General features: G+C 45.8%; 1 protein-coding gene across 1 annotated transcript in view; it reads right to left on the minus strand.

Annotated features, from left to right (window-relative positions):
- Positions 1-12,002: 12,002 nt before the first annotated feature.
- Positions 12,003-16,050, minus strand: part of BHLHE40 (basic helix-loop-helix family member e40) — a 5,961-nt gene continuing 1,913 nt past the window's right edge. Inside the window, exons 4-5 of the mRNA XM_040492107.1 lie at positions 15,753-15,876; positions 12,003-14,473 (exon numbers count right to left, since the gene is read on the minus strand). Of these exons, the coding sequence (XP_040348041.1) occupies positions 13,617-14,473; positions 15,753-15,876 (981 nt within the window). The 3' untranslated portion in view covers positions 12,003-13,616. The remainder of the gene's footprint in view (positions 14,474-15,752; positions 15,877-16,050) is intronic.

Below are 16,050 nucleotides of genomic sequence, written 5' to 3' on the forward strand. Positions count from 1 at the left end.
TCAGGATACATACTGTTCTTAATCTCTAACAGCCAAGGCCAAAAGGAGAAATGAGGGGTGATGAACCTGGGGGTAAGTCATGTAAGCACAGGAAAAGCAGAAGTGTAGCCAGACCTTGGGACAGCTGAAGGGTTTTCCCGTTCTGTCTCTTTCTGTCTCTCCCATCTTGTCTCTGCCTGTCAGCTTCATTCGGTCACAGCAGCCCCCTCTCTATGGCAGGAAACATGGCCTCCAAAGCATCCTATTTCCTTAGAGAGAGACTAAATTTTCTACCCTAGATTCAATAATACCCCGCCCCATGCCCGGCCAAAAAATAAATAAATAAATAAGTAAATTCCCAGGGAAATATTCTGATTGGCCCAGTTTGGGTCATGTGTTTATTCCCCCCACCCCCCTCCAATAATCAGCTTTGAGGGGAGGGAGGGAGATGGAGTTGCACAGCACAGACACAGCCACCAGGGGGCCTTTACCCAGGTATCAGGAACCCCCTGTGAGGGAAGCCCCCACTTGAGCCCTTGAGACTATCTGATACTGTCTTCTAACCACTCCTAGCACTTTTATTGTGTACTGGCCGGAATGAATGCCATTTCCCCGAGTAAACTAGAAGTCCCATAAGAAGAAAAATGATGTTGGACACTATTTTCATTCCTTCTGTCTTCCCTCTCACACTGCCTGTCACACACAGGATGGCAACATGAAGCACACTGCTAGTCACATGGTCATGGAATGTCCCAGATAAGGAAAGAGGTTGAAGAACTAAGGCACAGAGACAGCAATTTGCCCAATGTCACACAGCTCAAACTAGACTCCAGGTCACTTGCCCTGTGATTTCTGATAGCGTTCCCTCTCTTCTAAGGTTAAGGCTGCAGTCCTCATCCTCGCAAGGAAACTTCCACCTAGCCCAGGCACTTCCTGTCTCCCCAGGCTTATCTCATACATTCTGTACATCCCCAAGGTGGTCATTATTTGTATTATTTTTATAGTTGCCCGAGGAGCCCATACTGATCCACTTTCCTCTCATTAGAGATAAAGGGATTTGCGCCTCTGCATTCCAGCCAGAGTGGCTTTCTTTCTGAAATTTGCCTCACTCCCCTCACCTTCAGGGCTTTTGCACTTGCAGCTTCCTCTGCATGGAACACTATATTGGTTTACTGGGGCTGCTGCAACACAGGACCACAGATCGGGTGACTTAAACAGCAGAAATTTATGTGCTCAAGTTGCGGAGGCTAGAAATCCAGAATTAAGGTCTTGGCAGGGTGGATTCCTCCTGAAGGCTTCGAGGGAGATCCTGTTCCAGGTCTCTCCCCCAGCCTCTGGTGAATTTCTGGCCATCTTTGGCATTCCTTGGCTGATAGATGCACCACTCGGTCAGAGTGCCTTCATCCTCACATGGCCTTCTCCCTGTATCATGTCTGTCTCTGTGTCCAAACTGCCCCTTTTTACTAGGACACCAGTTGTATTGGAGGAAGGCCCACCCTAACAACCTCAGATTAACTTGCTTACCTCTGTAATCACCCCATTTCCAAAGAAGGTCACATTCCGAGGTATCGGTGTGGGGACACAATTCAATCCAAAACAAGCACGCTGCTTACACTCTTCCCCACTCCAACCAGACAGCTCCTCCTTATCTATTCTATCTCAGGCAAGCCTTCTCTGACACCAGGCCCTGCCGCCTTCTCTTGCGTACTCTTCCTTCATATTTGTCATGGATTGTTGGTATCTGCTAATGTAATTATCTGGCAAGCACCCGTGTCCCCCCTCAGACTCTCCACTTCCCAGATATAGGAGTGTGACTGTTGTGTGCCCTGCTACAGCCCCAAAGCCCAGAACTTGGGCTTCCAATAAAGGGTATCAGTAAATATCTCTGGCCTGAATGAATGATAGATTGAGAGAGGGGAGTCTTTGCTAGTCACAAAAATGAAAAGGAGGTGGAAGCCAGAGCCTCAGACGTGGAGAGGCTAGTGTTGCCTCCAGAGAGAAAGAATTTATTCCATGAGCCACCAAGGGCCAAGACCCTGCCCACACACACCCTTCCCACCTTTGAGGAGCAGTCATCGCCTCTCCTCTCCCAACAGGTACACTGCATAGCTGTGCAGGGAAGGCTTCGAGAACCTCAGGGAAGCTGGAGGTGAGTCAGAAGGGACTGTAAAGTGAACAGCTCTGAAACCTAACCCCTGGCCTGGAGCTGGGAGGGAGGCAGGTTCATGGAAGGTAACAGTGTTTGCTTTAAGATCCAAGGGGCCCTAGGCAGCAGCATCATTCAGGAAAGCATTCTAGCTGGCAAGGGGCCAAGTGAGCCCCAAGCTCCAGGTACCTGGGCTCGCTGTGCCACCATGGCCTGCGAAAGGTGGCAGGATGGACTCCGCAGGGTACACCCCTTCCCCAGTGAGCCTTCCACAGGGTCACCTGTGTTGGAGATGCAGCTATAACCTTTGTGGCCTCCACTTTCTCTTGTGTAAGTGAGGGACAGTGTCATCAGTGGAAGCAACTCAACCTATCCCCAGCAGGAGAATTCCAGCCCCCAGGCTTCCCAGGACCCCCCTGGGAGCATGCCATAGGCAATAGGATCCCAAAGGGAAAAAACGAAGCCCTCCCAAAACCCAGCCCAGGACCAGGGCCAAGCTGGAAAAAGTGACTTCCCAGCCAGTCACCACATTTTACCCCAGTGAAAGGCTGACTCATTGCAACAGGCCTGGGCTGGCTCTGACTCGAGCCGGTGGCTTGGAACATGCCTGGACAGTGAGCGCCTTGTCTGAGAGGCTGGTCCATGAGAAGCCACGGGTCGGGGGAGCCCAGGCCACTGGCCTGGGAAACACCCGAATGAGGCCTCAGGAGCCCCCAGGGAAGCGGTGGTTGGGGGGACACCTCCTCACACCCACAAACTCTCAGAGGCTGGCATAACACATGCTGGATAAGGTTCGGAGAGGCTCTAAGACCCCAGGGCGAGTTAAGCCCTAATGTCCTGAGGCATAAATGTCATGGTGCTCTCTTCCCACAGGAAATTCAAACAGAAAACAACACTAAACAAAATAAATGTAGAAAAACTTGACAAGGTCTTGATTTTTTTCATGAGATTGTCTCAGTAGTTTCCTCTGAAATATCAAAAACATTATTTTTCAGTACTGGGGGCAGTGGGAGAGAGCTGGGGCTGCTTCCTCAGGGCCCTTCAGTGCACCTGTGTAGTGGTTAACTCAGCACCATGCCGAGTGCGGCCTGTCTCTGATGGATGCCCCAGACCCTCTTCTCTCTTCAGGACATCGTCCATGTTGTCATCCAGGGCTCTTTGGCAAGGACTTTTGAGTCATGTGTTGGCTTAAATCCTGGCTGTGCCATCTGTTTGCCATGTGACCTTGGGTAAGTCACTTGATCTCACTGAGTCTCAATTTCTGTACATGTAAAAATGGAAATTACACAAGGTAATGCACACATCGTGCCGAGTATAGTACTTAGCACAGCGTCTGGTATATATACTAGATCTCTTCCAGCTTCTCCCTTTATCCCCTACAACACTTCTTTCAGGCAAGGACGTCATCAGTCATTTGCACTTTAGTACAAATAAGCTCCTATAAGTGTCATTCATTGTTTTCATTCACTTACCCAACAAATGCTTGTGCACCTTCCTTGCACCTGATTTGAGCTGGGTGCTACTACTCTGTGTACACAACTGTTTCTGTAAGATCACCAATATGCCCATTTGGTAGTGGAGGAAACTGAGATTCGGGAAGGTGAGAGAATGTTCCCAAAGTCACACAGCAGAGTCTAAGTTCACTTGTTCATTCAGGAAGCAATGACTGAAATTTCTTTCAGGATCAGTACTAGGGACACAGCAGTGAATGAGTTGGACCCCTATCTTAAGACTCTCGTGGGCTACTCTGTGTATCTTACCTTTGTCATCGCTCTCATTGTTCAAGTCCTTTTAAAAGCTTGTGTATGTGGGAAGGGAGAGCCTTCCCCTTCTGACCAATTGACTGTTGGATGGAGTTGCCTTCTTCCTGGTGTGCAGGACTGGCCCTGCCCAAGGCTGAGCTGACAAACCAAAAGAGCCTGCTGACTTTTCTTTCCATATCTTTCTGGGGCTCTGCTGAGTGTAGATTTCCAAGACTACCTAGGAAGAATTCCATTCTTGTCCTTTTTTTGCACTTCATGATACATATCACAGACACAATACATGTTCGTTATTAAAAAAAAAAAAAAGAAAACACAGAAAAGCAAAAATTCTCAAAGTAACAATAACTCTAAGTGCTGCTAAGATGGTTAAAATTTTGCTATATTGTCTGCCAGACCTTTCTCTTATGCAATTATAACACAATTAATAATGATAATAATGATGATGATAACACTAATTTTCACTAACCCTGAGCAGAACTTCCTTTGTGCCAGAGACAGTTCTAAGCATCTTAGACATTTTGGCTAATTTAATCCTTACAGCAACTCAGCAGATTATTGCTGCCTTCATTTTTATGGGTACAGAAATTGAGGCAGAGAAAGAGAAAATTTAAAAGTATGGATGTTATTCTTTATTTTAAAAATAGGATCAGGGGCGCCTGGGTGGCGCAGTCGGTTAAGCGTCCGACTTCAGCCAGGTCACGATCTCGCGGTCCGTGAGTTCGAGCCCCGCGTCAGGCTCTGGGCTGATGGCTCAGAGCCTGGAGCCTGTTTCCGATTCTGTGTCTCCCTCTCTCACTGCCCCTCCCCCGTTCATGCTCTGTCTCTCTCTGTCCCAAAAATAAATAAACGTTGAAAAAAAAATTTTTAAAAATAGGATCATTCTGAAGACAGTTTTGTGACCTACTTTTTCCCTTCACAATAAACATATTTTCCCAACATACTTTTTCATGGCTATTTAGTATTTCAGCATTTACACAAACCATAAATTACTCAGTTACTCAACCAGTCTTCTCTAGGTCATTTTTTCTGATTTTTTTTTTTACTATGACACAGAAATGTCCATCCTTGCAGCTAAATATGTGAACACCTAATTAATAACTTCCTTAGAATAACTCCTAGAGATAGAATCACTTGGGCTGAAGATGTACATGTTCCAAGGCTTCTGACATCTTTTGCGAACTACCTCCCAGACAGGCAACTCTCCTGAGTTGCTAAAGGAATATTAACTATCACCGCTCATGGAAGACAGCTTTACTAATACCCATCATAATGACAGCCGCTCATGCTACCAATCCAGCAATCCCGCTTCTGGGAGTTTACCCCATAAGTATTGTTGTACACATTCAAAATGATATGTGTATAAAATTACTCCTTGCAGCCCTGTTGGTAATAGTAAAATATCAGAAATAACCCAAATGTCCATGATAAGGAACTGGTCAATAAATGATAGTATAGCTATACAATGATATCCTGTGAAGTTGTGAAAAAGAATTAAAAGCCTTTCTATGTATTCATGGGGATAGCTGCCAAGACATAGTAAATTAAAAATAAGCGCAAAATGGTGTCGATAGCATGTTATTTTTTAAGTTTATTTATTTATGTTTGAGACAGGGAGAACACAGACATGAGTGGGGGAGGAGCAAAGAGAGAGGGGAGGAGAGAGCATCCCAAGCAGGCACGGAGCCTGATGCAGGGCTTGAACTCACAAACCATGAGATCATGACCTGATCAAAAGTCAGACCCTTAACCAACTGAGCCACTGAGGCTCACCAGCATGTTATTTTTGTATGAAGAAATGATAGCCTGCGTTCATATTTGCACCTATAAACATAAATAAGCACTAAGATAAGTTAAAACAGTGTCTAGCTGCTTACTTGTAAGTGGCTTTGGTGAGGCCAGGGGGACCGGATAAAAGAAGATGAATCAGGACAGGAGATAAATTTTTTTCACTGATCACTTTTTATGTTTTTAGATTTTGAAACCATTCTGTGCTTATACTCAGACAATTAGTCTTTAAAAATTGCCTTCTAGGAGATGTCAAGTGAAGTGTGTGCATTTTTGATAACTGTGTGTTTCTGGTGACTGTACAGTTTGAAATACTGCTTTTTTTAAATCAAGTTTTATAAAAAAAATAAAATAAATGGAAATTGTGTTCCAGTATTCTTAAATTATTTTAGGTATGATAATGCTATTGTAGTAATTTTTTAAAGAATGCTTACCTTTTAGAGATATATATTAAAATATTTATAAATGAAGTTATTTAATGTCCAGATTTGCTTCTAAATAATATATAAGCAGGGGAAGCAGATCAGTACATATATTACAGATGAAATTGATGGGGCATGAATTGATGATTGTTAAAGCCAAGTGATTGATACGAAGAGGGTTCATTATGCTCTTCTATGTATTTAAAAAAAAATTTAATGTTTATTTATTTTTGAGACAGAGAGAGACAGAGAGCATGAATGGGGGAGGGTCAGAGAGAGAAGGAGACACAGAATCCCAAGCAGACTCCAGGCTCTGAGCTGTCAGCACAGAGCCTGACATGGGGCTTGAACTCACGGACTGTAAGATCATGACCTGAGCCGAAGTCGGACGCTTAACCGACAAAGCCATCCAGGCGCCCCACTTCTGTGTATTTTTTTTTTAAATAATTTATCGAAGGGCTCCTGGGTGGCTCAGTCAGTTAAGCGACCAACTTTTGGTTTCGGCTCAGGTCATGATCTCACAACTCGTGGGTTTGAGCCCTACATTTAGCTCTGCGTTGACAGTGCGGAGCCTGCTTGGGATTTTCTGTCTCCCTCTGTCTCTGCCCCTCCCTCTCTCTCTCTCTCTCTCTCTCTCTATCAAAAATAAACAAATAAACATTGAAAAATAATTTATCAAGGTGAGATTCACATAAAATTAACCATTTTAAAGTGGACAATTCGGTGGCACTTAGCATGTTCATAAACTTGTGCAACTACCCCATCTATCTAGTTCCAAAATATCTCCATCACTTCCAACTAAAACCGCTGTACCCATTAAGTATTTTTTCCCCATTTCTTCCTCCCTCAAGCCCCTGGAAGCCACCAGTCTTTGTTCTGTCACTGTGGATTTATCTAGTCTCAATATTTTATGTAAATGGAATCACACAAGGTATGACTCTTTGTCTGGCTTCTTTTACTGAGTGTAATGTTTTTGAGGCTCATCCACATTTTAAGATATATCAGTACTTCATTCCTGTTTAGTCTAATAATACATAGAGACCACATTTTGTTTAACCATTCATCCACTGGTGAACATTTGGGCTGTTTCCACCTTTTGGCTATTGTGAGTAGTGTTGTTATGTGTGTGCATGTACATGTACTTTGTTGGAGTACCTGTTTTCAATTCTTTTGGGGACCTACCTAGGTGTGGACTTGCAGGGTTATATGGTAATTCTATATTTAACTTTTTGAGGAAGCACTAATGTGTTTCCCAAAGCAGCTGAAACATTCTACATTCCTGATAGCAGCGTATGAAGGTTCCAATTTCTCCACATCCTCGACAACACTTGTTATTTTCCGTTTTGTTTTTTCTTCATTACAACCATCCTAGTGGGTGTGAAGTGATATCTCACTGTGGTTTTGATTTGCATTTCCCTGGTGACTAATGATGTTGAGCATCTTTTCATGTGCTTCTTGGCCATTTGTATATCTTCTTTAGAGAAATGTCTATTCAAGTCCTCTGCCTATTTTTAAATTGGGTCATTTTCCTTTTTGTTGTTGCTGTCTACTTTTATATATGTTTTAAATGCTCCATAGTAAAAAAAAAAAAAAAAAAGATGTAAAAATATTAGATATTTTATTTAAAACTTTAAAAAATGGTTTTTTTTTTTTTCTGGAAAGAGAGTACTTTTCCCTCTTTCTCACCCCCACATGTGAATTCCCCAGAGACCCTTGCATAATCCCTATCTCCATATGCCATTCGTAATGTGATTTCAAAAAACTATTTGTTCTTCAAACAAACAAATAAATAAGCATAAGTTTCTTCCCTTTTGCCTTTTCAAGGATGAATGGGGGATGGGAGAGCAGGGCTGGGGCTTAGGAGTAACAGAGGCTGGCTGTCCCTGCCACTTTGGCCTCAGCCTGGGGCTGACCCCCCCCCCCCCCCCGAAGCCTGGTAATTCATTCCCTGATGTCCCACCTCAATGTCTTTGCTAAGATTCCTCCGGGAAGGGAGGGTCCCATCTATAGCAGGAGAAACCTTCTGGGCCCAAATCCAGCCACATCACAAGACTGGATGGCCCAGCCGCGAGACAAGCATGTCAGTGGCTTCCATAGCCAATGGGAGAGGCTTCGCCCAGCTCATGTTCCCCTGTGGTAGTCGGGCCAAACAGATGGCTTGGGATAAACAGGGGGGTGGTGCTGGGTTGGGGGGGTGGGGTGGAGGTGGCTTTGAGTGGCCTTAGCCTCCCTCTGGATCCTAGAGAAAGAGGCAGGGGACATGAAGGCCATGCCTGAGGAATGGGCTATCGTTTGGTGCCTTCCAAACATGCATGTGATGTTTTTAGCAGTGGAACTCTTGTTTGGACCAATCATTAAAATATATAAGTCAGAGAAGAAGGAAAGAGGGAGCAGCTCCAGCTGAAGAGGCAGTGAGAAGCCCAGAGCCTTCTCTCCCTCCATGCCACGTGGCACCTCTGGGAATTCTGGGTCTCAGGAGAACACTCCGATCCCGTTAACACATAGTCTTTATATGAAAGCACTTGGGAACTCAACACATTCTGTCTCTTTGAACCTTGCAGTGGGTTCCAGAGCCCTGAGGAGAAACTAATAGCAAGGCAAACTCCAACCAGAGATACTGGCTCTATTCTCCAAAGTGCGGTGGCCTCTTGCTTACCCCTCACCAGCCGAGCACTGGGGAAGTGGTCAAGGGCTGGAGAGACACGCTAGGGTTTGGGTGGGCTGAAGGAAGCTGAGAGGGACAGTGGGTGCAGTGGCCTGGTCTCCAAGCCTGCTCAGGTCCCCTTCTAGGGAGAGAGGGTGGAACTCAGTCTGCCTCCCTCTCTCCCTCCTTCCCTCTGGCAGAGCTGCCTTGGGCCCCAGGCATCTCTACCCTACCTCTCCTAACCTTAAGAGAGATGTGAGCACACCCCTATTCCCACCGCAGAAAATAGGACATAGAATTTCCTCAAACCCAGATCCTGATTCTCAGCACAATCAATCTGTAGGATGCCCCTAAATGTCCCCCAATTCCTGTGGGTTTTGTTCTTTAGAGAATGGGCCCATTTTATTTTTGTACTGTAGGATGGTATGTGGGGGCATTTGTAAGGAAACAAAGAGTTGGGCAAGTAACTTTACTCTCCGCGTTTGTTACGTCTTCTGCCCACGGGGGATCAGCGTACCTACTCCACGGGGCTGTTGTGAGGGTTACATGAGTTCATGCATATCCAAGCCCAGCAGTAGCTCAGTTTAGAAGCAGTTCCATACCAGAGAAAGGGCATGATATTTGCTGTCTCTTCCATGAAGTGTCACCTCAGATAAGGCATTTCCTCTCTCTGAGCTTCAGTTTTCTCATCTGTAAAATGGGCATATTAATATCTACCCTTCATAGTTACCAGAGGAAATAGAGATAATTCACACAAAGTGCTTAATATCGTGCTTGGCACAGGGAAAGTACTCAAAATATGGTAAGAACAATTGTAATTATCACTACTTTTACTTTTATTATTATTACTATCATTTCACTAGAAGGGCAATGTGGGTTAAGCACATAGACACGGGAGTCAAACTGCCTGGGTTTAAATTCCACTTCACCTCTGGAGCTGTGCTACCTTATGCAAGTTACTTAACCTCTCTGTGCCTATATTTTTAAAAACCACATAAGGGGAATACTACTTGTACCTATCTCATGGAGTTGCTGCAAGAATTCAGTGATTGTATGTGGAGCGCTTTAAAGAGTGCCTGGCAAATTATAAATTCTACAAATGTGTTTGCTGTTAACAGTTCTGTTATTATTATTATTTATTATTATTATCAACAACCAAACTCTGAAAGTCTTCACCTTGGATCCGATTGACAGCCACAATGCAATATTAATGGTTTGGCAACTCAGAAGCTGTGTAACTTCAGGCAAATTACCTCCCCTCTCTGAGCCTGCTTTTATTTGTCTCCAAAATGCGAGTTGTAATACCACCTATAATGGTGCTTCTAGGTTGTTAGGCTTCATTAACGAGCGATGACCCGTGGGAAGCTCCTAGCTTGTAGTTAATTAGGCCCTTGTCCCAATGCCCTGACTAAATCCAGCTCCCCACCCCACCCCTGAGGGAAAGCGCTTGGATTCTTTCCTTCTGGGTGCGAAGGGGGGAGGGGGGGCTGCCCGGCACCCGCTGCCAGGCCCTATTCTGGGGGCCGAGCGATCCCGTGGCCGTGCCAAGCTTCCCCGGGGATCAGGTTTCTGCTGACGCGGTGCCAGGCACGTCTGCTTCCAGGAACCGGCAGCCGCATTTAGCCGCGGGCCGCACATGAAAGGGCTGCAGTCGGAAACGTGACGTTGTGTCAACAGGCGAGGCAGGTCAGCGCTGGGTGAGACCATCCCGGCAGGCCCGGAGGGTCACGCCCTGTCTGAAGGCGGCCAGATCCCAGGCCTGGGCTCCCCTGCCTCTCGCCACCTCTCTCCGGCCGCCTCGGAGCCCAGCACTTCACCCCCTCACACTCACACCCCTTTTAAACAGAGGCCCTCTTTGTACCCAATGGGCAAAGGACTGGGGTGGAAGCCTCTCCTCGCATCTCCCTCTGAGCTACTTGGAACCTGCTGCAACTGGGCTAGAAGGCAAGGCAAGGGCAAAGGGGGCAGAGGGACAGCTGCTACTTTTAGGGGTGTGCGACAGGGCAGGCTCGTGGGGGGGTGGGGATTCTGGGCTGAGGATGTGTCTGAAGCCTCAAACCCTTTCTTAGTTGAGGTTGCTCCAACCACTTCCTTCAGTCCCCACAGCTACTCCTTGAGTTATGGCCCCGGAAAGAGGCAGAGGCATGCAAAACGAGTTTGGCCCTGGTGTCAACCCCATGTTCCATCTCCAGAATAAACTTGACTTGTTTGGGGTTTTACCAAAGAAGTCTAGCCAGAAAAGCCTAGCAATTCATGGAGGCATTTCAGGGGTTTAGCAGGTAGGAGAGCTGGAGGCCCAGGCCCTAAGGATCTAGGAGAAAGCGGGATTTCCAGAATTTGCCATCTGTCTTGCTGTAGAACATGTGAGAAGGGCTCAGGATCCTTATTTTACCTAATCAAGAATAGGCATGGAAGGGAGATGATGGGCCACCAGCTCATCTCTGGACGCCTTGTGCAGGGTTCCTTCCGTGACACCATGCTGCCTGGGGAGGACTGTGTTTTTTACAGCCTGCATTCTGCATCTCACACAGCCAGGCAACTCTCACTCTTGCCTGCTGGCTCATCAGATGGCAGGGAAGCAAAGTCCTGCCGGGCAGGTGGTGCCTTGACCTGGCTGAGAACTCCCTAGGGGCACGTTCCCCACTTAGGCTCCAGACACCCAGAGGGTTCTAGAAGACTCCTGTGCTTGGGGATCTGAAGCATGGCAAACCAGGCACTGGCCATCAGGACATCCCTTAGAGGGAGAAGGGGAGAAGCAAAAATACTCGACCGGGTCATTTCCCACTTCTTTTCCCGTGGAATTTTTTTTTTTTTTTCTCATAAGAGCGCTTGACTAAGGAACACCGATACTCATTCACGCACAAACACACCCAATGAGAGGAAGTCCAGGAAGGATGTAGAACATAATTATGGAATGTTGCCTTCAGCAGCAATAAGGCAGGATATGGCAAATCCATTAGACATTGCTAGACTCAAAAAAGTTAGACTGGCTTGGCAGAGGTACTATCCCCAGCACCAATTATTATTGCATAATAATCCATTAAATCTTTTCTCCATGTGCCTCCCCCTCCAGCAAGCTCCCCAGACCCTAAGGCCCAACCATCCCACATTTTGATTTTCTGTCAAGTTCTTAAGGACCGTGTCAAAAACAGGCTGGGGTGGGGGACAATGTACTTTTTTTTTGCTTAACTCTGAAAGGAGGCACAGGGTGACTATGAACCTCTAACAAGGGTTAGTTAAAAAAAACAAATTAAATATTTACCTACGAAATTGACCAAGTTTATTCTGTCTGATTGAATACGAGGCACATTAAAAGCTGAATGAAATGATGCCAAGATTAAGTAGTTGTTGCCTACAGCCAAAAGGGGAGGGCAGGAGACAGCCATATCACACGACTGAGCTATTTTTAAAGATGCAAAAGACCATCTTTCTCTTCCACAGGAAAAGATTATTTTATTAAGTATTTTAAAACAACTACTTAACATTGACTCATAGATAAAAATATTTACAATTTCACACCTTCAGGAAGGTTCCAAAATATAAACACTGTACCTCTCCCTAGAGAAAAAAATTATTCTTCTCTTCAAAAACAGGGATACATTCATTTTTCTCACTTTGTAGATCAAGTAATTATACAAATAAACATCTGAAACATTTTCCTTTCAATATATTTATATAATATATATTTATAACAGTTTTACAAATAAAGGCAATGACTTTATACCAAAATAAAAACAGGAAAAGAAAAAGTTAAAACACGATCGGCGATCAAGCATAGTGCATTTTGAAAAGCTGGTGCAGGGCTAGCTGGACAAGTCAGAAAACAAGTACTCTGGACCAAAAATAAAACTTCTTTGAAGGAGGCAGAATCCTTTTTAGCAATAAGGACGCTCCCTATGCCGTCGGTGAGGGGAATTAGCCTGCAGAAAGGATCTTGCTGTGCCGAGAGCTGGTTAGGCCTTTAAGCTAAGCTTGGTGAAAAGCAGTTTTAAGGATAGAACTGAAACCCGAATCTAGCTCTGCTTGTTGAAGGTAGCAGTTTGTTACTTGGCTTTATGCATTTTGGGGGTACTGGAACTTAGGCACCTGCGTCGCTCAGACCCTGCTTTGGTTCTCCAGACAGCGAGATTGTTTTCTAGGTGAGACCTAGAAACAGGTGCCAGAGGCCCCAGGGACTCCTCCCTCTTTCCCTGGCAGCTCAGCTTTATCAGGGGGCCCTTTTCAGTTCCTTATTAAGCTAATCACTGCGAAAGCCTGAGTAGGGAACTACATTCTCTTTATTCCTCAGAGGCAGGGGCGGGGGGCAGACCTGTAGAAATCTCCCCAAACCACTACCGTGCTATGCCAGTGTCTGCTACCTCACCGCTTAGCAGAAAGCTCAGTGTGGCTGCCCTCTCCCCATTTGGTGAGTCACGGCAACAATAAAAGGGAGAAGGGTGGGGTCATAAGAGCTGGCTGGGAACTGCGCTCTGGAAAGCCCTCTTTTGAAAGTACCTTTTTCTCAAAGCCACAGACCCGGCTCCCAAAATGAAGACTGACTCACAGACCAAGAGTCTGAAGCTTTTGAATATCCAGCTGATTTGTATGTTATCGGAGGGGGCTATTTTCTGGGTGGGGGAAAGTCCAGAGGTCTGCTACAATCCCCCCTATATCTCCTGATGTCAGGCAATCCTTCATATCTTCCCTATGCCAAAAGGAGCTTTAATGTTCTATACCAACCCACCAATGCACACGCGTGCATGTGCACACACATGCACCCCAAATCTTCTCTCCATGCCTCAGATTATCTCAGCATACACACTAGAACAATCTTGCTGCAGTCACACTTTGGGGGGGGGGTGAAGTAGGGAGGAAAGAGAGCAGAGTGGCAGGGTCCCTTAGTCTTTGGTTTCTAAGTTTAAAGGGGGGATCTGCTTCAAAGCCTGGAGCAGGGCAGAAGAGTCGATGGCTGGATGGGCTGGCAAGGGAGAAGGGAGTCTCTGGGGCATGAGCAAGGGGGCTGAGATCTTGTCTGGGTTCATGAAGCTGGTGAGGGCTGCAGCAGAGGCGTTGAGGCCTGGGTACAACACTGGGACGGAGGTGGGATACCAGCACTTCTCCAGCATGGGTAAGTAGGCGGTTGCGGACGGCGGGATCAGATAGAAGGGCAGACAGAAGGGAGGTTGGTGTGGGTGTGGGCCCAGGAACGGGGAGCTGATCAGGTCACTGCCAGTGAAATGGCCTTCATCATCTGACAGCTGCATTCTGCTCTTTTTCGTTGGTGGTTCTTCAGATTCTTGCTTAATAACACCGATCCTTTCTCCCATGGTGAACCTACGTCCATGATCACTTTTGAAGTACGGCTGCTCACTGCGTAAGTCACTCTTCTCGGACTCTCCTCCGTAGCCACTGTCTGTGTCCGTGTCACTGCCACTCTGCTCCCCACTCGAGTGAGCAAAAGTCCGCTGGATGACCGGCACACAGTTTTTCCCAGGGCCTTCGGAGCCTTTGGCTAGGGAGCTGGGTTTCTCCTTGAAGTCCATGGCTTTGGGAGCTGGGTCCGACGGCTTCCTGGAGGTACCACCCTGTAGCAGCTCTGAGACCACACGGTGAAGGTGGGTGACAAGCTGTGAAGACTTCAGGTCCCGAGTGTTCTCATGCTTGGCCAGGTACTGAAGCACCTCCCGGGCACACGTCTGGAAACCTGAGCAGAACATCTCTTGACCTGCTTCCACATTTCTCCCCGACAGCTCACCTGGATCAACACAGATCCAAAGGAAGACATTTCAGAAGGCCCTGTGGTTCAGCCGCATCCCATACCTCAAAGACTGAGAGCTTTCCTTTTTTTTAACAGCACCTGCTGTGTGTCCGTAACTCCAAAAGTAATCTCAGAAAAAATGTGGATTACACCGAGAAGTACAAATACAACAAAAATAACCCATTATCCTGCCACCCAGAGGTAAACTATGAGTTGTGATGGCTACATAATATCCCATCATAGAAACAGAACATAATTTATAGAGATAGACTATTTTCCCTCTTTTTCAATTTAGAGCTTGTTCCCACATCCTCCTATGTTTATAACAAGAGTCATTTTACAGAACATCAACCCTGCCATATTGCACAGAGACCAGTCAAAAAATGAGATGAAGAATAAAGGAACAATGTCCCCTAAGTAAGCTTATTTTCCATTATAAAAGTTACAGCCATGCTGGGATCTTTACATTTCAAAGCTATTTCAAAGCCTTTTCCATGTATTCTATCCCCAACCCCCAAGAAATTAGGTATGTTCATCTTCCTATTTTCCATGAGGGAACTGGCAGAAAAAAAGCACTTGCTAGGTTTTGGGGATCCTCATCATACTAGTCTTGGAAAGATGGGGGAGAAGACTGGAACGAGGCAGTGGGTAGAAGAACTTCTTCCCAGTCTGTTCAGTATTATTTGGAACGGGTGAAACTAGAAGGTTACAAGGTGACGGTGATTCTCTGGAAGTCAGTAGAAACTAATGATGAAACTTCAGTGGTTTCATTAGATTGTGCAACGCACCGAGATACCTAGTGGCTATTCAGGGAACCACATGAAATGCAGGAAAAACTCCTGCTGTCATCCTGCCAGGATCATACCACACACGGAGTGATAAGGAAGTACAGAAACAGGAAAACACTGGGGCATACCCATGATTTATTCTCCAGTGAAAGAGGACGAAGAAGACCGACTGTAAAACACCCATGATACAAATTAGAGGTGCCTTGGCATTTTAAACAGGAGGAGGAAAATGTCCCAGAACCCAGAAACCCTTAAACCAAAATGCCACAGAAATATTTTATCATTTGACTAATACCTATTCATGCCAGGTGGCACACAGCAACATTCCAAATGAAAAGTGTGACCTTTTAGGAGAGATAAAATGACATCTCCCCCGACGAACGTGCATAAGCAATTTGTTGTAGGAATGTTTCTTATACCAGATGTTGAGCCCACAGGCTATTTGCACTACAACTCTTAGGTGATGGTAACCAGACTCGGGCACTCACCAGCTTGTAAACCGCTCTGCAGGGCAATGATTTTCTGCTGCTGCTGATCAATTAGGTTTGTTAGTGCTTTCACATGCTTCAACGTAAGTTCAAGAACCACTGCTTTTTCCAAGTGACCTAAAGTCTGGAATAAAAAGAGCCTTAGTCAGCAGTGAGCTTTGAGAAGTCCCACCTCTGGGACACTTATTAGCAATGGGAAACATCTCTAAAGGGAAAAAGAAAAAAAAAAAAAGAAAGAGAAAGAAAGAAGGAAAGGAAAGAAAGAAAGGAAGGAAGGAAGGAAGGAAGGAAGGAAGGA

Source organism: Herpailurus yagouaroundi, unplaced genomic scaffold, assembly GCF_014898765.1.
Source record: "Herpailurus yagouaroundi ecotype Mexico unplaced genomic scaffold, PumYag 183, whole genome shotgun sequence".
NCBI lineage: Eukaryota > Metazoa > Chordata > Mammalia > Carnivora > Felidae > Herpailurus > Herpailurus yagouaroundi.